Here is a 20,547-nt window from a genome sequence, read left to right as displayed (position 1 = left end):
TGAAGAAACGTGCAGCGCAGGCTTGGTTTTAGGGAAAAGTGCCTCTGAATCATGCAAATGACTTGATGAGCTGGGACCTGCTGCCACATGACCTAGCTCTGAAGGACAGCTATTTACGGTACACGGGTCAACTCGTTAGCTTTAATGAGTGTGCAGTACGTGGGAGGAAGGCGGTTTTCTGTGGTTTGTTTTTAAAGCTGTGTAGAATGAAGAAGTCAGAGGGATTTCGCTTTGTTTTAAAGAAGCAGTAGTCTCTTTCTGCCATCTGTTTTGAAAGAGAGCAACTTATATACACATGTCATTCAGTGGAGCGTGCTGTCAGCAGCGACAATTTCTGCTGATGGGGGAACTTCAGGGAGAAGATTCATAACAAAAGTCTTTATTGTATAGAAACACGCTGTTCTGCTTGGGATCCAGATTCCAATGCTTTTAAGGACTATGACTAAACCATCATTTGTGCCCGAGATAAATGACATCTGGGTCCAGAGACTGCTTGGACTAGGTTACCCTGTCAGGCCGTTTCTGTAGGATACAATAGTGCAGCACTGGAAGGTCAGTCTGGTTTTACAGACTGCAAATGCTTCGAGACCTGCGAGATGTGATAAACTAAGCAAGTCAGGCTGATACACTCTCTTGCCTACTCTGCTATTATTATTATTATCATTAGAATTTCTGTGTTGTTTTTCTTCCTGTTCAGGTGAAGCTCTGATCTGAGTATGAAAGAAAAAATTTTCTTTGTTATACAGCTGTTAATATTTGTTTAATGATGTACTAATCCATTCACCTTGCTCTGCTTCTGAAGCTGCTGCGCAGCTTTGCTCCGATAATCAGTTGTCGTTTCCTGCTCCTGAGAGGCTGAATTTGGGGGTGATGTTGGGTGATGTCTTTTCTGTATTGTATCTAAAGCACAGGAATGTTGTAGCATAACTGTGAATACCGTGTGGTCCTTAAAAAGGCCCAGTAATTGCATGTTACATATTCATGATTGCAGGTAAGTGTGATCTGGAAAGCAGGTTTGAAGAAGTTTGGCATTTGGGTTGCAGCTTCAAAAAGAAGAAAACCTGAAAGTTAATTGGAGAAAATGACAGTTCCCAGTTCGCCGCTGTGCCTTCAAAGAGCATTCCAGCTAAATACTCATTTTGATTGCACATGGGCACGTCCACAGCTTCTCTTGTTATTTTATTTTAACGTAGACTCCACAGTCATTATAAATGATGATTATTCATTTATTCAGCCACAAAAACTTTGGCAAAACGAGTGGAGGATAGATGACTTCATCCCAAAGAGTTTTGATGTGAGCATAGCTAAAATCAACTGAAAAATCACAACGGTCAAAGTGGATGACCAGTGCTGCAGCAGAACAACCCAAATCGCGTTTTTCTGTAATGCCTTGCAGTTCAGATTGAGCCCGTTTGTTCTAGCTGACTGGCTTTTTCTTTGGAAGTGTGAAGCTCAGCATTTTCAGAGCAGTGTGAAATAAGGAATGTAGAAAAAGGACTCAGAGCAGTGAGGTGGCTAATTGAAAAATGCTATTGGAGCCATGCTTTCTAACAAAGAAACTGGCAGGTTTTTATGAGTAAGTCACTTCAGAGTTGAGTTTTGATCTTGAATTTTGAATGAGTCACATTTATTTTTTAACAGCAGCGTTTTGATAAAAAAGGGAAAAAACCTCCTGTTGGTTACCATAATGTCTGAGTGTCCGTGACTGTCTTTCTAAAAGCAAATACAGAGAAAGGGAGAATAGACTGTTTGGTCCAGCAGTATCCAAGTGTGTTATTCCAGTGGATCTCTGTCTTCCAAGTGAGATGTCTCAAACTCAGCAGCCATGTGAATGCTGAGGATCTTTAGTCTTATCTTCATTTCGCTTGGACGGCTGAAATATGTTTCCATGGCCTCCGTATGATCTTTCCCCAGGTCTTATTGATGGTGCCAATGCAGGTCGTTGATGATTTGTTGAATCCAAGAGAGGCAACTGCAGCCACAAAACGTAATGATGCTTTAAAGCAAAACAATTCTGTAAGTGCAGCTTAGAGGAGAGATGTTATCGTCTCCTTCAATAGCTTATCTTCCCTCGTGAGCTATCTTGTGTGGTTTGCATTGCCTTGCAAAACTCTTTTCTTTTTTTTTCCTGAAAGACCTTTGGCCATTCTATAAAAGCATTTTACATTTGACCTCAGCTGATATCCCTTGCTTCTGAGAGAGCTCCACTGAGCTGAAGGGAGGGAGACCAGCAGGATGGAAGTAAAAGCCTGCTAATACTGTGGCTTCTTCTGTTCTCTGTCACATATTATGCAGAGTGAAATATAACACATCTGACTGTTTGATTTGCTAATTTCAGTCTTGGAGCACAGCTGGTAGGCAGGTGGACTGTTAAGAGGCAAGACAAAGATCTAAGATCTTCTGAACTTCCAAGAAAAGAAAAAAAAGGTGGTTTATGCTGCTCGAGCACCAAATGCTGTTGGAGGGAAGGGGAGAAATTTGGAATTGAACTTTCTTGCTTTTGGATCTCTCTAATACATTGGTGCATTGGTGTACATGCTTCTTGCATAAACAGAAGATGATCTTTTTTTTGTGCGTAATTCTTCCCAAACATATGAATCAAAAGTCTCTGAAGCAACATCTGGAGAAGTCCCAAGACAGAAAACTGTGATTTCTCTGAGCGCAAAGATGTGCTCATTCACGATATTCTGGTATTCAGATACAAAAAAGTGCAGTTCTCCTGTTTTCATTTAATGTGATTTGTAGCTAGTCCAATATTTAGCTTTCACTTTTGCTTTTTCTTCCAAGAACATTACGTAGCACCAGAGACCTTTATTGGTGATTACAGACTACCTTTTTGGGAGACTTTTACCCTGGTCGTGCCTGCTGTCATCCTTCAGCCAGAATAGATGTTCTCAGTGCTCCCAGTAGTCAGTTTTTCAATCTCAGCTGCACAAACATGCATATGGCACGTGAGTTAAAGAACATAGAGACTTCAACTGGTTGCAGTTGTGATCCTGATGAAAATCTTCAGACCCTCTGTATTGCCAGGTTCAGCGTGATGGTCAGAGACAAGGATTGGAAGGGGGAAGCAGGGAAGAGCAAGGAGTTCTGCTTTAACTCCACCGCAAAGTCAAATTTTAAGAGTGTCATCAACATTGAACTGTAACTTTGAAGCAAAAGCAGCGTGAACTGGAAAGGGCTGTGAGAGCAGCTTCTCAAGGACCACCAGTGTTCACATTGCCTCATTAGGTGACTTTTGTGCAGGGTTCAAGGTAAAGGTAAAAGTTCTTCTGGTTTTTTCCCTGCATTTAAAAGAGCATTCCTATCCTGCCCTGTGCAACCTGTTTATTACGTGGGGGTTACATGGGCATTTCTGACTCGATTTCCTTGGGGTGACCTCTCTCTGGTCGGAGCAGGTTGTTTGGGCAGAGGCTTGGCTGGGGGTGTGTGCACACTGAGACACTTCTCACTGAGAACTTTATCCTACTGAACAGCGCCTTCTGAACGTCATAAAATGTACAGGATTTCAGTGTGAGCAGGGAAATAATGATATTGCCATTTGGCAGAGTGTGGAAATGCGGCCACCAGAGTTAGATCTCAGAGGGAAGGTGTGAATGAAAAAATAGCACGATTTTTTCCTCCTTTTCTTTGCAGACTAGAGAGAAGCTAATGCTTGTGTGTGCATATGCAGTGTCCGAGGTCTGCAGCCTGTCAGGCGTGGAGTGCCAGATTGTCTGTCTTTCTTTAACCAGAACATTTATGCTTTAATTTGGGAAACGTGGTAGGAACCGATAGCATCTTGTTTCTGAGAGAGACTTTCTGATGATCTTAACTGCTGGTATCACGTCTCCCTGTGAGGCAATAACCCTGCTGCAGTGACAAACTGGGCAGTAACACAGCACTGGGAGATGCTCCCGGGGCAGGAGCTGTGTAAGGCATCCCCGACACCCAGGCTGGGACTCGCCAGCCCTTTTCATTAGACAATTAAACTGCCCCATAAACTCTTCAGTTCAGTGAGGGGTGGGGCGGGAGGGACTCCTGCTCATTGCTTTTTTCCTTGTTTATGTCACCCTGCAACCCTTTGGTCATGTTCCAGAGTCCTCGTGTGAACTAGTGCCATTTAGATGCCTTTTAATGAGCTTGAAAGAGATTGAGGAACTGGTGGCTTTTTTAAGGGTATTTGCATGACTTGTTTGCCATTCCCCCCCCAGATCTGTGATAGCTTCCAAAATCTGTTTAATCTTGTCAGTCACATCTATTTGCTGTTTGAAGAGTAGCATCAGAGATATACATGGCTTTCAAAATGTGCAAGAACAGCCGGGCAGGTTATTGAGTATTTTTAATTTAATGCATTTTGAATACATTGGCCAGGGAATCTCTTAAGGAGGAGTGCAGGCAGAGCCGTTTCATCAGAAATCCAGAACTGATGACCTGCTGCGTTTTTGGTTCTGGAAGAGCTCTACAGGCTTTCAATTCATTGCAGCGTAATACTGTTCTTCAAACAAATCACACACCAACTCGTGTGCCTGCTCTGCAGTCAGTTAACTCCTTTCTAGCAGTTGAGAGAGCGCTGCAGCAGCAAATCTGGGTCACACACCCTACAAAGGACAAATGACTACAGATGACAAGTGCTTGTGTGCTCTCTCTTGCTGAAGAAGAGACTAAAATTAGCTTCCGACTCTTATTCGAATTCAAAATTACCCAAGGGGAAAAGAACTAATTCTCAAAAAGACAACTGTTGCGTCTTAAACCCACACAGTCTCAGCCGCGTTTTACTCCAACTAAAGAACAGAAAGGCAAAAATAAAAAGGTGGTAACCAAACTTTCTGGGAGAAAGGGGATTTCGTTTTCCTTAGTGTATCTCAGAAGGGAAATACTAATGAGGTTATTGGGGACCTCAGAGGAGTGTTCATGTGCTACCCTCCATACGGGGCTGCAGCTTCACTCTACCGTCTCCAAAATACCAGTTTTTAGCTGTGGAGTACTGCCATATACACGTTTTGTCAAAATAAACCTGAACTAAATGGGTTTTACAAGAGCAATGAATGAAGTGGAGGCTAGCACAAATTTGTGCAGCATCAGCGTTTTCCACAATCATTTATAAAAAGTGATTATAGCGGACCAGAGAGTACAAACATTGCTAAGTTGCTGCTTGGACACCAAATGCTGTCAAGAACACACAAATTTGTTAATATAGTTTTAGATTAAGAAAAGAAATCATACGCCCAGCTTAAGGAATACCCTCTATTTAAGGCGTAATCTCTCGTTTTGTGGTACTGTGCATATAAATCCTTTGCAGCTTTGGAGATCACCCTCTCCAGCAGAGCAGATGCAGTGATTTTTTTATATCTCTGACTGTTAAGGCTTTCTGTCTAATATTAGATAAAAGGTTTTCCTAAGAAACAGGGACTATATGGAGGTGAAGGCGGATCACATCCTATAGCAATAAAGCCTTATGTATAGTAGAAGAACAAAATGCAACTAAAAAAGCTATTGTTACAAGTAACTTTGCACAACGATGAATTGCTCTATCCGAGAATTGTGCATATAAATCCTTTGCAGCTTTGGAGATCACCCTCTCCAGCAGAGCAGATGCAGTGATTTTTTTATATCTCTGACTGTTAAGGCTTTCTGTCTAATATTAGATAAAATGTTTTCCTAAGAAACAGGGACTATATGGAGGTGAAGGCGGATCACATCCTATACCAATAAAGCCTTATATATAGTAGAAGAACAAAATGCAACTAAAAAAGCTATTGTTAAAAGTAACTTTGCACAACGATTAATTGCTCTATCCAAGAAAGCATTAAGCAGCTCTGCCTGCACGAACAAAATGCAACTAAAAAAGCTATTGTTACAAGTAACTTTGCACAACGATGAATTGCTCTATCCGAGAAAGCATTAAGCAGCTCTGCCTGCAAACTTCCTTAAGAGAATCCTTGCCCAACATATCCAAAATACTGTAAATTAAAAATGCTCAATATCCTGCCTGGTATTTATTGGACATTTTGGATGCCGCATATCTCTCTGAGGCTCCTCCTCAAACAGAAAGAGTGTTCATTGCTGGAGTGAGCTCTACCATGAGGTGGTGAAAAAGACCCAGAGAAGAAGGTGGCACAGCTGGAAGTTTTGCCACCTCCATTTCCTCCCCGGTGGGTGAGACTCAGCGATCTGTGTGCCTCATGTAACTCTGTGTCCCTCTCTGAATGGGAACCCAGACCTGCAAAGAGTGATCTCCAGTTCCAGAATCTCCTTTTCCTCAGGGTCCTCTCCATTCTGGAGCTCCTTTTCAGCACTCTCTGCTTGGATTTTGCATGTACTGCCTGGTTTGTCTCAAACTTCTGCAATTACTGTCCTTGGTGGAGCTGCTTTAGCCACTCTTCTGGTGTAGACAGGTCACTGAAACTTAAATTACCCAGTCATATAGTCTTTCTCCAAAGAATATCCCATAATTATGGCCTGTGGGCATCTATATCCTCACAGTGATAGAAATGTTAATGGGAAAAACGTGGTTGGTAAACAGAAAAAGAGATGTGTGAATTCCTTGGAGCCTGGTGTTCTCAAACAAAATCTGCCTTGTTCTGGGGGACAGATTGAGGTCTGACGTAAGGACAGAAGGATAGTTGGGGAAAATGGTACCTTTGGTTTTGTTTCTTCTTTGAAGTGTTTAGAAGTTGGTGGGGGTTTTTTGGCTTATTTTACATTTTAAAAATGTTTTTGTTTACCTTGAAGTGTTTAGAAGTTGGTGGGGGTTTTTTTGGCTTATTTTACGTTTTTAAAATGTTTTTGTTTACCCTGTTTACCTTCCAGCATTGGATGCCAGGAATCTGTAGAAAAACCTAGACTAATTTAGAGGAGAAGGTCATGTTCGGCATGAAGGTCCCTTTTTTAGGTCTCTCTGGCAACAGGCTTTACTTTCAACTCAATAGCATTTCTGAATGTGGGTAGTGTAACACAGATAGGGTTTGAACGCTGCAAGTGAAGAGTGTGAAAAATTCAGGGGATGTTCTAGGCACCACTAGACAGAACTATATTGATTTAGGAGGAAATCCCAAGGAGGAAATAGTTCTTGTCAACTGATTACTTGAAGTTATGGTTATCTACTCTTGCAGACGTCTATAAATTAAACCACCAACAGTTGGCATCTGCCACTGTCACGGTGCTGTAGGTCATCCTCCCCACAGAATTTAGTCTGGTGCCAGAGTGACTGACTTACCTGCCACACAAATAGTGAGGGAGCATTTGGGAGTCGGGAGGAAGGCAGGCTGTAGTTGGGAGATGTGTACGTAGCCCCAGCGTGGAGAGGGGATGGGGGACACAGCATGGGACAGAGGGAAGCAGTGCCCAGCTCCCTGGCAAGCAGATACGAGGGGCTGTGGTACAGGAGTAGAAGAGTGTCCATGAATTATACTGTGACCTCAATTAACACGTGCTAAATGTTTTCATGTGCTGGTGGTTCTTTCCACACTGAAATTCTGGGCTTCCTTGAATTCTGTCTCCAAGTCACTGTCTTTCCTCCCTTGATTCATGTGGCGATGTTACCTACTAAACAGGGAGGAGGTCGTGTTGATTTTAGGGAGATTTTCCTACCTCATAACTTGCCAGCAGTGCAGCATCTGCAAAGTTTAAATTGGAATTAGCTGACATTTTCCTACTCTCCCAGGAATTCAGGAGTCTTTGAAGAACAGCCCATCTATGTGGGCTGAAGGTAGTGAGATTGAGGGGTAATTGATTCTGTCCGGAAACCTCTATGTTGATCCCTAAAACCAGGAGGGAAAGTTTGGCATTGTTTACAGTCAGTGGGGATAAGGGGGTTTTTCTGTCTTTCTTTTAGTGTATAATTTCAGCTCAGAGTAACTGAAGATGGATTGAACTATAGTACCTAATTAAGAAGATATGAAATGATTTATTTTTCTTTACTTTACAGAAAAGGCCACAGATGGCTCTCTGCAGAGTGAAGACTGGACACTTAACATGGAGATCTGTGACATTATCAATGAGACAGAAGAAGGGTATGTGCTATTTCAGCAAACTTGGAAAGGTTCACGAGCACGATCTTCATCCAGTCGTACTCAGCGTGTGAGGAGGTGCAGGGAGTCTGGGGGCAGATGCTCATAGTTTGCATGTAGTTTGCATATGAGTTGCTTTGTTTTCCTGCTCCTTAGACGTTTCAGAAAACCACTGTATGATGCAGCAGTTTCCATGGTCGGTCTCTGCTTGGGAAGGTTGGCATGAAAAATGCATTGTTGGAGAGGGTACCGAGCTGTACTTCTGGGGTTCTTGTTTTCAGCAGGCGTATCTCTTTGCAGTGCTGCAAAGCTATTCATTTCAGCTATTTGAATAGAGAGCTTCTCTGATAGATCTCCTTCAGCATCAGAAAAGCTGTGCTGCTTGCACTTTGCAGGAAAACTGATCTTATGCCCTGGGCCTTTTTCTGAGCGGCTGTCAATCTTTCCTGCTTGATCAACGTCCTGTCTTTGTGGAGGCCTCGGGCGCTGCTCTGGTCTTGACTTCTGTGATATCTTGTCTCCTCACATAATTCTACATGACCCTAGTTTGGTTGTCATCAAGTAATCTGAAGTTAACACACATGTTTGTGTCCAGATGGAAACGGTAAAGGATTCCTTTTCCCACAGTATATGTATGGCACATGAAAAGTGTCTGAGCTGTCTTTTAAAAATGGTGTGTTTCTCCTTCAGCCCAAAGGATGCCATTCGAGCCCTGAAGAAGAGGCTGAACGGAAACAAGAATTACAGAGAGGTCATGCTGGCGCTGACGGTGAGTGGGGGCAGGCTGGAATGCCTCAAAAGGGCAGAACCCTTTTCTTTGGTCATTTTCCTTTTCCTGGCACTCTCTTGAATGAACACACTATTTGCTTTAACAGCCACAGCTCTGCCCTTTTCTTCTCTCCAGTTGCCTCCTCACTTCCTTGGGGAGAGTTGCTGGAAGCTTTGCATAGCATTTTTCTGACTCAATTGATTTCTGCTTTTTTTTCTGGGCTCTTATTCATCCCAAGCACTGACAGAGGAAAGCTAAAGTAGCCCAAATGGGTCTGTGTACCCTTTGGGGCTTTCCCTTCTACTTATCTCCCTGTGTCCTACTGTTTCTCCACTCCAAGACAACAGCTGTGGGCATATCTGCAAGTGAGGATGATGAACTTGCCATATTTTCAGCTTCATAAGTAGCTGATGCACAATTTCCCATGTGAATGAATCTCTGTAGGAAACTTAAATTAATTTATGCTGATCTAATTTCACTCAATAAAGTGTAAATTATATTCTGTGCATTTAGGCAGCGCTGCTAAGGTGTGAAATAATTTGCCAGTGACCTTTCCTGCTGATGACTTCAGCTGGGGGTTTCCTGGGTAATGCAGCACCCTTGAACGCGCGGTGCTGGGCCGGCTCAGCGCTGGGGCCGTCTGAGGGATGAGCAGCAGAGACTAGATCGAGTTGTAGTGCTGTGGGTAGGTGATCTGTATGATCCTTTCACACAGCTCCTGTTGCATCTCCCTGACGAGGCGTGACTGTACTTTCTGTCTTCTTGCCATTTCCTAGCCTGGATTGTCACTTTGACAGATTACCAAAGACCAAAGCACGAGATTATCCATTGTGCAGGAAAGAGCGAAATTCATCAGGAGTGAGTCCGTGTCGTCAGGGCTGATGAAGGTAGCTGAAAGAAGGAGAGTAATTACCCACTCCTCAGACAGAGAGTTGCAGTGGTTATTAGGCATGGCCGTAAGGAGAAGTGACGCGTTGGATTTATCTCCATGCTAATCGTGTTCTTCAGAGAAAAATCAACAGCTGTTCTTCCATGGCAGTTGAATGGCAAGTGGAAGGTGCCTCCAGCTAGGTTGCAGGGGGAAAATGTGTCAAAGTATAACCTGTCAGAGCATTCACAAGGGAGTGTTTTGAATGAGTGAAGATCATTCACCTGAATTCCCAACTCTAAAACATGGCTTATAGCTCAGAGCAAGTGGGTCCAGCTGTGTTCCAGGTACATAGGAAACGGTGGAGTGCCACAGCACGGTAATATCTCACTGTGACAGGATGTCCTCTGTCTTACCTGCTCTTGATGTGATGCTGTGTACTTAGCTGTTCAGCTGTTCAGAGGTTGGAAAGTTCTGCTTTGAAGACGAAGAAAAATCCTATTTTTTACCTTGAAAACAGGCAAGGTTAGATCAAAAAAAGCACCCACTATGTTAATGGTGGGTGCGGTACATCTAAATATGTGTGTAGAAAAGTAAGCTTTTTTTAAAATTGGGGAAGAAAAGACGAATTAAAAGTGTAGTTTCTCCTCTATCTTCTCTCCTTCCCATCAAAAGTTTTAAAATAAAATAAAACAAAATCTGAAATCAACCAGAGGTGCTGTGTGTGTGATCAAGCTTTGCTCCAACAATGAATGTTTTTTTGTGTGTGTGTAGGTGTTGGAGACCTGTGTGAAGAACTGTGGCCATCGCTTTCATGTCTTAGTGGCAAACCGTGACTTCATAGATGGTGTTCTGGTGAAAATCATCTCGCCCAAGAATAACCCCCCCACTATTGTACAGGATAAAGTACTAGCGCTGATTCAGGTACACAGCTTGTCTCTGCTTCCATATGTTGCTGCCTGAAATAAGGACTGTCTGCTTCAGTGCTATGCATCACTAAACATGCTGTCATCATTAAAAATGTGGCAAGTTTTTTATATGTAAAAACAAACAATATATCCAGATTGGCAGGGAAGAGCAGGCGTGCACACGCATAGATATTTTATCCAGGGAGAAATGCCTGGATAGAGAGGCGCCGCTCTGCTCTAAAACAAGTGGATGGATTTGCAATTTAACAGTCAAATCTAGAAGCTGGAGACCTGCTTCTGCGATGGGCTTGTCGTCTGAGGCCAGGAAATTTTAGAGGATCGCACTTTTGCTGTCAGTTGCAGAAAGAATACGTACCTTTCTGTGTCTGCTTCTCTGAATGTAAAATGGAACTGTTTCCTTCCATTAGAAAGCGTTCTGAATTCCTTTTAAAGATGGTTATAGAAAAGTAAATGACCATATAGGAGTTAAAATGGGTTTAGTGTCTTTTCTCTGGTTATTGTGCAGTAAAAGTGCACTGTCAAATCCTTGCCTGCAGTGGGGAAGTTCAGACGAAGGCTTGTCTGCCACTTCTCCTTCTGTGCAGCATAACAATAAACAGCCATGTTAATTCCACAAACCATTAGCAACACATGAGGAAACATTGGTGCCTGCCTGGAGGAAATCTGACAATTATAGGAAGCTTTATCACTAAGCTCCTACAGGCTATTGCATACACCAGAGACTAAAAGACACTGCGTATTTAAAATGATATAAACCTGCCACAGTGTTTCTTGTGGAAAGGTACTTAGAAATGCACAGCATAGTTTTCCAGAGATAATTCTGAATTTGGTGGCAATGCACGCAGTTGAATTTCTGCTAGTTTATTTGTTATGTGGGTACACAGATAGGAGGGCATCGTTAGAGCATAACAATGTAAATAAGTGATTTCCCAACAGAAAATATGCTGGGTGGGGGAATTAGGTGGGCACTGCATTGGCGTCTGTGGGGTCCCTTTATTTCTGGTCTCTGATTTCAAGGCTTTTTAAAAAATTAGCACAAAATTAATGACATTATTATAAAGCAATTCTTGTGCTTCTGAGTGAGCCCTTGGGTGGCTGCCTGCTTTGGTGGGAGAGCCAATGCATGCTGTCACCAGCAGATGAGGTTAAATACTGTCCCATAAGGAGAAACTACATGTTTCTGTACTGTTTAGAGAATGTTGGTTACCCTGGGTCCTGGGTTTAAGTGGATTCCCAGTCATCAGTGTGACTAAGATGGAAGTATTTGTAAGATAACCAAAAAGCCTCAGCCATTGCCTCAGTGTATTAAACAGAGCTTTGTCTGAGCAGACTTGGTGCAGAAGAGCTAAAAGCCTCACTCTGGGTACTAAATGCCTTTCGGTATAAAAAGCCTGAGAATTCTGAAAGTTGCCTGTGGGTGGGTTCTGTTAGTGTCTCTTTAGCTGGAGGTGGTAGGGGACTTTGTTTTCCAGATTGCCTGACAAGTTTGGAAAAGTGATTGCAGTCACTCATTTCGGCTGCCCTGTGGACACGCGCACCCGAAATATCCCCTACGTCACGGCCACTTTGCTCAGCTTCCACTTTGCTCTGTAGAGCTCCCTGCAGTTGGAGTTTACTGCGTTCCAGGGGGCTGATCTCTTCTCAGCTGTCTTTCACTAACGTTACATTTATCCCCTTCTGTAGGCTCTTTACAATTTGATAGCAGGAAATTAATAAGAACAGAAATGAGAGGATTAATAGCACTTGGAAACATGGAAAAAAGCTGTGCAAACAGCATACATCTCCAACCGTACAGCTCTTCTACTACAGCAAGGGTAGATGAAGCTGCCATCTAATTTCTGATCTAGAGACTTGACTGTTGAGATATTGGCCATCTTGTGTCTCACTTTCTCAACCTATTTCCCAGTGTCCATGAATTAGTATGTATTACATATCACTTATCCTTCCTTCTTCACCTTGCTAGAAGGCCTTGGAAGTATTCCTTATTGCTGTCTCTCTGGTAAGAGCACACATATCACCTCAGAGTTCATGCCCAGTAGCTGAGCACTGTCACCAAAGATGAAGCATGTGGAAACTTCTAGTGGCACAGCAAATTCCTTGAAGGGCAGATGTGTTAAAAAGTGTCCAACTCTGGAAAAATTGTGATTGTCTTGTGATGGTCACAGTTTTAGGGGCCAAATCTGCAATGGTATTTAATAAACCTGTTTGGGCACACTGAGGTGCCAACTGGGATTTATACAGCAGCATCCTTAAGTATTTACTTTTGACAGTCTGGTCCACAGTCTTAGAAGATCTGAATTCAATCTCACCTCTGTCATACGCTCGTTTGGACAATGGGCAAGTCTCCTAAGCTCTGCGTGTAGCTCCTGATCCATAAAGCAGAGCTAATATCACTTTTGCCTGGTTGAACTATAAGCTGTCTAGGACAGGGATTGTCTTACTGGGTGTGTAGACAGCACTTAGGACAACAGTGCCCAGTCCAGCTTGTGACCTCTGAGACACACACTAATGTAGATAATGCTGCCAGCTCGGGCAGAAGAATACAAATGAAGGTGTCTCCTTTCTGCAGGGAAGAGAGTGGCGGAAGAGACAAGATATTAAAAAGGGTAGAGTGCAAATGAACTGAATTCACTGTCATTAGTGCCTACGACAAAATGTATAAGAAGCCAGTGAAAGAGAGGATGCATTAGTACATCCTCCTGGGCAAACAGCCTCATTAAAAGTTGGGGGCAGCAACGCAACATACTTTTGCCTCAAAGTTTCGAGTAATTATTAAAGAGAACATTCCTTGCCTAACATTTTTCACTCTCAAATAGGATTGAAGTGGGGAACACCATTATGTAGAAGCACCTTTCAGATCAATTTTTATGTAAATTGAAAATGCAGAGAAAGTGGAAGGGTAGAATTACTTGTACACTCAATATCTCCGTTAGAATTAGGGATGATTTGGAAGGTCAGTTCCAAGGAAACAAAACAGCTCTTTGCAGTCAGAGCTGTTTTCTCTGGCTCAGACAGGGCTGTTTGGACTTGCACTGCATCAGAGCAGTTGATGCAGTTAATTTACTCTTAACAAAGCTGAGAAGCAAACGCAGAATTTTTAGCTTGCAGCTGATAATGGATTGTCTCCTGGGCACACAGGGTAGGAAATGCTCTTTCTTAGAATTGAACAGAATAGGAGTGTAAGTTAAATATTAATATTATTTCTTGTCTTGTTTTGCTATCCTGGATTTCTCTCCTCTCAAATATAAGAAGTGGGTAAAATCAGCTTTTAAAGTAAAAATAGTCAAAGAACTAGTGTAAAAGTGATGACTAAATGAATTAAGTTCAGAGCCCACACACACGTCTCGCAGTAGTTCTGGATCCAGCTCACTGATACTTTGCCTCAAATGTGTGGGGGTTTGGGGAACGCTTCATTTTTAATTGAGTCATAACATTTCAATTTTTCTTCCCCTAAATTTTTAGTAGTTGGCTAATTTCCAGCAAAAGTGAAAGGGGTAGAGGCTTTCAAGGTATTATGCTCCTGGCAGCGGCGTGAGTACAGGAGGCTGGCTAGCGAAGAGAAGCACTTAGTGCTCCCACTGAAGGAGAAGCTCAAATGTGAACTGAAGTCTTTTCAGACACAGGAGAATTCATGCAGGAGAGATATTATGAGTGTTCTGGCTGTGGGAAATTCTCCCTTTAAACTTGTTCTTTCTGACACACCGGGGTGTCTAAGTGTTGGAAATGCTCTGTAAGAAGAACCCGGGCTTCATTAGTTCTGCTGCTCATGGGACTGCATCTTTCACAATATAAGAACCTCAGAAACTATCTTTTTTTTAATTTAAGTTTGGTCCAAATAAAATACTGAAGAAAACTTGACAGCTGTGGTTTTTCTTTGGCAACAAATGAGGGTGTTTCAAAAAGTAAATTGAGATTAGCTAAGATTATTGTGTGACTTCAGAATTTTGCTTGGATCTTAATCTTGCATCCAGACTTATTTTTGGTGGGTCGTTGGCCATAGGATATGCAAGAAAAGATCAGCATGCAATTAGTGCTAAGTAGAGGAGATTGGAAGAGGCTTTCATTTGCATTTACAGATGGTGATGATGTCAGGGGTTAGACATAGCTACTATGCACTGGGTTCCTGTTTATTTTATATTCGAATAAAACGTGTACGTGACTGTCTTAATAATATTTGCAGGATCTTTTAGACCAGGTCTAATGATTACAGCTTCCCTTTGAAGCTGAACTACATGAAAGCTTTTGTAGTCAGTATTTGAGGTCAGGGTGGAGCTGGAACTTGGTTTGGAAGATTTATGGATAATCCCTTATGTTTTCCAGGCTTGGGCTGATGCCTTTCGAAGTAGCCCTGATTTAACTGGAGTAGTGCATATTTATGAAGAACTCAAGCGGAAAGGCATAGAGTTTCCCATGGCAGATCTTGATGCTCTGTCTCCAATACACACACCACAGAGGGTAAGCTGCAGCATTGCAATTCTGGGGGTATTTTCCCCAAGACGTCTAAATAGTTGGTAACTACTCTTCTTTCCCCTCCTGTTTCTTTGAATTTGGCTCATTTTCTCACTTCTGGAAGGACTTTTTTAATAATGAAAAAGGGCATGTAGAAGAAGCGTGATGCAGCTGCATTTGACATGCCAATAAGCTAATGGATTCTCTTCCCTTGAGTCAAACATCAATCTCAGAAAAGAGTTTGGAGGAGGTTTGCACACTTGTACCACAAAACCACCCGACAAATGCAGCTAATTTGTCCAGCAGGGTATATGATGACAGTCTATTTCTTTTTCTCAAAAGCATGGTTGTTTCTGTTGGTGATAACCCTGAACCAAGGCCTGCCTGTCTTTTAAAGGTGCACAGGGTTTGAATCTCTCACTGATGTCATGGCGATGTTGCAATCTTTGCACCTTGGAAAAGTTAGGTCTGGAAAGCTGACAAAACTGCTGCTAGGAAGTAACTGAATGATCACAGGTGTTCTGATTATTCACTCTGAAAGCTTAACTTAATGAATCTTTGAAGTGGTAAAAGCAGGTGATCAAGGACTGAAAAACTACAATTCTTGTGTCAAGATTAATTAAATCCAGTATCTATGTATCACATCATTTTTTGTAACTGCAACTTAATTCCAAGTTTTAAATAATTTATAATTATTTATCTTTGGCTCGTTTTTATTTTGCTTCTCATTTTTCTTGTAAAGGTAAGTTGACTTTGATGCACGTGGGTTGGGTCAAAAGCTATGGGCATGCATTTTTTGTTGCAGCTGGCTGTTTATGGGCTGGCCTGCCAGTCTGTTCTCGGAACTACACTGACCTTTTCCACAAGGTGCAATTATGTTCTATATTTGAACGTATTTGGCCTGAGGTTGCTGACAAAGCAAGTGCTGTCACAATTCAGCTTTTGAACTCTTGTCTTTTCTGTTGTGGCAGAGTGTTCCTGAAGTTGATCCTGCAGCAAATATGCACAATTCACAGTCTCAGCAAAGGATGAGCACCAGTTCTTATTCTTCATCTTCTCCAACGGCGTATTCTGCTCCTCAGGCCCCAGCTCTGAATGTGACTGGTCCCATCACTGCTAATTCCGAACAGGTATTGGGATGATGATTCTTTTGAGTGAGTCTCTTTCAGCAGATCAAAATAGAAATGAATTTGCAAAGGAACTTTCATTTTAACTCTTTTGACTTTAATTGCCTCCTAGATCTGGTTCTTCTTAGTAGTCTTCCCTCCCATTATACAGTAAAATTTGGGCATTAGATTTGTATGTATGGCCTCCTAATGGCAGTAGTTATGAAACCTCACAATCTGATACACTGGTCCACTCAGTGGTGGTGCAGTTTTTCTCAACTGCAGGATAGCAGTTATTCTCATTAGCCCCTTTCTTTAAAGGCATAGAATGTCTTGCAGATGCAGGAAGCCTTTCTAACAAGGAATTAAGCCTGCATCCCTAAACCTCTTCCAAATGCCTAATATAGGAATTTACTTTCCCTCTGCAAAAATAATGAATTTGGAGCCAAAAATCCTGCTCAAAAGTTGTACATCCTTCCCCACGCTTGAGTGAGGCACGCGAGATGTACTGCAGCTGAGGTCTGTTTTTAGCTGCTGTTTTCAATTGCTTCCCTTCCATACAAGCGTAGCACATCTGGGTTTGTGATGATAGTGAGTGGTTTCACAAAGTTCTTTTCTTTTTCTGTTGCTTTTCTAAAATTCTCTCCTGGGTAAACTTTTTATCTTTACTGTTTTTTTTTTTCCCTGCTAGAATGTCTGGAGCCTCAGATATCAAGTCAGACAGAAGCAGAGGTATCACAAAGTCAGTTCTTGAAAATGGTCTGCTTAAATCAAAAGATTATGCAGTATTTTGCTGTATTTTGCCCCAATTTAGATTGCCCGGCTGCGCAGTGAACTGGATATTGTCCGTGGGAATACAAAAGTGATGTCTGAAATGCTGACAGAAATGGTACCTGGACAAGAGGATTCCTCAGACCTCGAGTTACTCCAGGTAACAGTTTCCTAGCAAATATGATTCTGATCCTTGCTGTGCTTGAGTTTCTCTGGGGATGGTTTTTGTTGTAGTTCACTTCACAGCCTCAGTTTTCGCTTGTTTTACAAAATCGATGTGGACTGTGCTTGACCCTGGTTAGTCTCATCACTTGATGTTCTTCATTTGTTAAAGCTTCCAGTGACAAGGATTTCCTGACTTCCCTTGAAACTTGTTCCAGTGCTTTCTTGTCCGTGTTGCTAGAAATTTTTCCCAATGCTGAAAATAAGGTCTCCTTTACCACAGAGCAACTTAAAATTGCCATAGGCTCTGTAAGCCGTGAGGATTTCTGCTTCTTTTGTATCCTCCATCATCACTTGTACAGTGGCAAAACATTCCTGCTCACTATGCAAGAAAAAAACACTCCATGTTTCCAGCTGAACTAAATATTGCCAGGGGTCTGTGGATTCTCTGCTACTTGAAATCTTATCTATGAACTTATTGTCTTTCCAGAAGATGTGCTGTAGCTTCTCCTGAAGGTTGAGGCAGGCACTCGGGTGAAGTTTCGTGCTGTCCTGAGGGTTAGACTGGGCGATCAGAAGGGGTTTCTTTGGAAAATCTGATGCAGGATTCATTATCTCAAAAGGGAAAACAGTTTTAGTTGAGTTCATGTCTCAGACTTTGTACCTGTTTCCTTAGGCCAGTGGTAGCATTGTGCCCTTCTGCCCGAGGAAAGTAAAACAGCACCACATGCAACACAGACGAGGAACACTGTGATCCAGCATTCCAGCTGCTGCCCTTAACGTGGTATTTGCCTTTCCAGAGCTTCAGAAATAGGCTTCTGTTTTGATCCTCCAGCAGGGAGGATGGGCTCCCACAGCAGTACATTTGGAGGAAGGCAGGGAATTGCTCTCTGTGATACATCAGAGTTTGAAATCCGTCCAAAAACTGGTCTCTTCCATGCAGCAGTATTGTGTGTTTGTCTCGGAGCCATCATGGCAGCTGATGAGAGGCTTTGCAATAAAGAGCCTTTCAGTTACTGCCCGTTTGGGTCGGACTGCTCAAAACAAAAGAAGATCCCAGGAAAGCACAGCAGACCAAAACAGCGTAAAACAGTTTGCGTACATTCAGAAACGACTACTAACATCTTGACAGCGTAACCTGACAGCGTATCTTTAAGGTGAAGGAACTTGATCATAAAATGGAGTGACAGCAACGATTCTTTATTCCAACTGGTTCCCTTCTTTGACTGGTGCCTCCTAAATCTGAGTCTCAGAGCTGGGGAGAACCCGGTTTTGATCACAAAGGACGGTTGGTCTTTTGAAAGCTGTGGGCCGGGTACTGCATGCAAGGACTCCTTGCTTTGAGGTTTATATAGCCCTCCTCCTTAAATAATTCCTGACATTTTCTCCAACAATCGAATGTAAACAGCTTGCTGGAGAGCCAGCTCTGAGCAGAATAGATAGGTACTGTCAGCCCTCTCGGAAAGGCAGCAAACAAACCTCTGAAATGTCACAATCTGCTTCTAAAGTGATGGGATCAAAACTGACATTGGAGAACACATTCCTCAAGCTGTTAAGGCAGCTGGATTGCACTAGGTGAAATTTATCCAGAGCTTAGGATGTCAGACCATGCAAGGAAAACAAACACATCTTTGCTTTCATCCCGAAGGTTGTGTACCAACAAGTCATCCTTGTTTAGTGCTGAATTTTTGCTGTGAAGTGGAGCTGGGGGGGGTGGAAGATGACAGAGGGACATGCTTTAGTTGAAATGTCAGTGCTTATTGAAGTAAAACCGTGGGCCTAATCAGTGGCGCCATGCAATATGTCACGTTTCTTCTTGTAGTTCCTCCTCAACGTACCGGTTTTGACCTTTGGTCTTGAGGCCTTTCAGGAGTAAGGAATTCTGCTAAGTAATTGGTGATGGAAGAGATGTCCTGGAAGCTTGAGAACTCCTGACTTAGGCAAACTGAAACCCAGATTTCATGGCATGAGATACTTCTAAAATAAACACCCCTACTGTATATTCTCTAAAATTTTCTTCTGGAACTTCCCACTGCCTTTTTGCACTCTCTTGTCTGTGGATTTGCTCAGGTGAAGGGAATGTTTCTCTCTATAGTTCAGTACTGAAGTGTGCATGGAGTGCTTGTCTTTTTGTGCTCCTGCACCTTGTTTTGTGTTCACCCTCCTGTTCCCAGTAGGTGGTAAGTTCTGTGTCCTCAACACTTATACTTAGCTGCTTTTGTTAGCCCTGATGAACTTCTTTTCCCCAATTGTTCCACCATGTGCATCCTTTAGATTTTAAGGATGATATTGCCAAAAAGACCAGATTGAATTTTCCTTGAAAGCTCTCTTCTGGAAAGCTGTTGTATTAACATGTTTTATTCTTAAAACAGATCACTAAAATAGAGATATTTATTTTCTGAAGTGCTCAGAGTTAAAGAAGAATCAGGATGTTGAATTGTAAATAGGCTCTCAAGTTTTTATGCCATCGTCTCTTGAAGGGCATGTTTGATTAGATGTGCTTTTGGGTGACATTTAATCATGCAAAGATAGACTTGTCTTAGTGTTTCTCAGCTGGGGGAGATGTTTGGCTGTGAACAGAACTCAGCTAAATCTACTTCTTGCTACCTGCTTATCAGACCATGTGTGCACAATGCATTCCTCCTAGGAACTGAACCGAACCTGTAGAGCTATGCAGCAGAGAATTGTGGAGCTTATCTCACGAGTGTCCAATGAAGAAGTCACAGAGGAGCTGCTGCATGTGAATGATGATTTAAATAATGTCTTCCTCCGATACGAAAGGTGGGGCACACTTTCCATCAACTATTTACATTCACTCTGGGTTTTCACTTAAGTGTAGGATAGATCGGTGGACAAGAGTTGGCCATCTAGGCCAATGGTCCAACATAAAATACAGAGAACCAAACCACAGAAAGCATTTACAAAATCTTTTTACAGGCTTTCATGGTAACATTCTGGGTTCAGTAGTTTCCTTTAATGCTATAATTTTATTTTTTTTTTGTCCTAGCTGTTGAATTTTTGTGGGGCATAGCTTTAAAATGCACGGCAACCTTGTGCAAAACTCTCTGAACTAGCGGAGACTCGAGTCTGCAGAGTCCCTGTGGTGTGATGCTGACCAGATGTAGGGACTTGGGACCAAATATAGCACAGCCACAGTGGCTGGTTGTCCTTGCTTGCTTGGGCTCTGCACAAATGCTCGTGCTGGTTCCTGGCTTAGGGAGGCTCCCGTGAGCTCTCTCTGTCTTCTGATCTCTGAGCTTTTTAGTTCCAGTACTGGTGCGAGGGGAGCTGCCTGTGCTGGGCGTCACCTTCGTGTATGTAAGGCTTTTGTTTTTAAGTAACACTTAAAATCTTGGGGGGGGGGGGGGGGGGGGGGCTGGTTTGTTGGCGAGCTTTTTTTTTTTCCTCACTATCTAACCTATTTTACTTAGCAAAAAATTAAATTAATTTTTCCAAAGTCAATTATGTTTTGCCTGTGACAGTAATTGGTAAGTAATCTATC

General features: G+C 42.5%; 1 protein-coding gene across 3 annotated transcripts in view; it reads left to right on the top strand.

Moving 5' to 3' along the window:
* Positions 1-20,547, top strand: part of TOM1L2 (target of myb1 like 2 membrane trafficking protein) — a 59,255-nt gene that overhangs the window by 12,761 nt on the left and 25,947 nt on the right. For all 3 annotated transcript variants that reach the window (XM_014936531.1, XM_014936530.1, XM_014936529.1), the window contains exons 2-8: positions 7,910-7,994; positions 8,682-8,760; positions 10,403-10,552; positions 14,878-15,012; positions 15,978-16,136; positions 16,927-17,043; positions 19,693-19,826. In XM_014936531.1, the coding sequence (XP_014792017.1) occupies positions 7,910-7,994; positions 8,682-8,760; positions 10,403-10,552; positions 14,878-15,012; positions 15,978-16,136; positions 16,927-17,043; positions 19,693-19,826 (859 nt within the window). The remainder of the gene's footprint in view (positions 1-7,909; positions 7,995-8,681; positions 8,761-10,402; positions 10,553-14,877; positions 15,013-15,977; positions 16,137-16,926; positions 17,044-19,692; positions 19,827-20,547) is intronic.

Source organism: Calidris pugnax, unplaced genomic scaffold, assembly GCF_001431845.1.
Source record: "Calidris pugnax isolate Ruff unplaced genomic scaffold, ASM143184v1 scaffold17, whole genome shotgun sequence".
NCBI classification, from domain to species: domain Eukaryota; kingdom Metazoa; phylum Chordata; class Aves; order Charadriiformes; family Scolopacidae; genus Calidris; species Calidris pugnax.
This window is presented reverse-complemented; position numbering and strand designations above follow the sequence as displayed.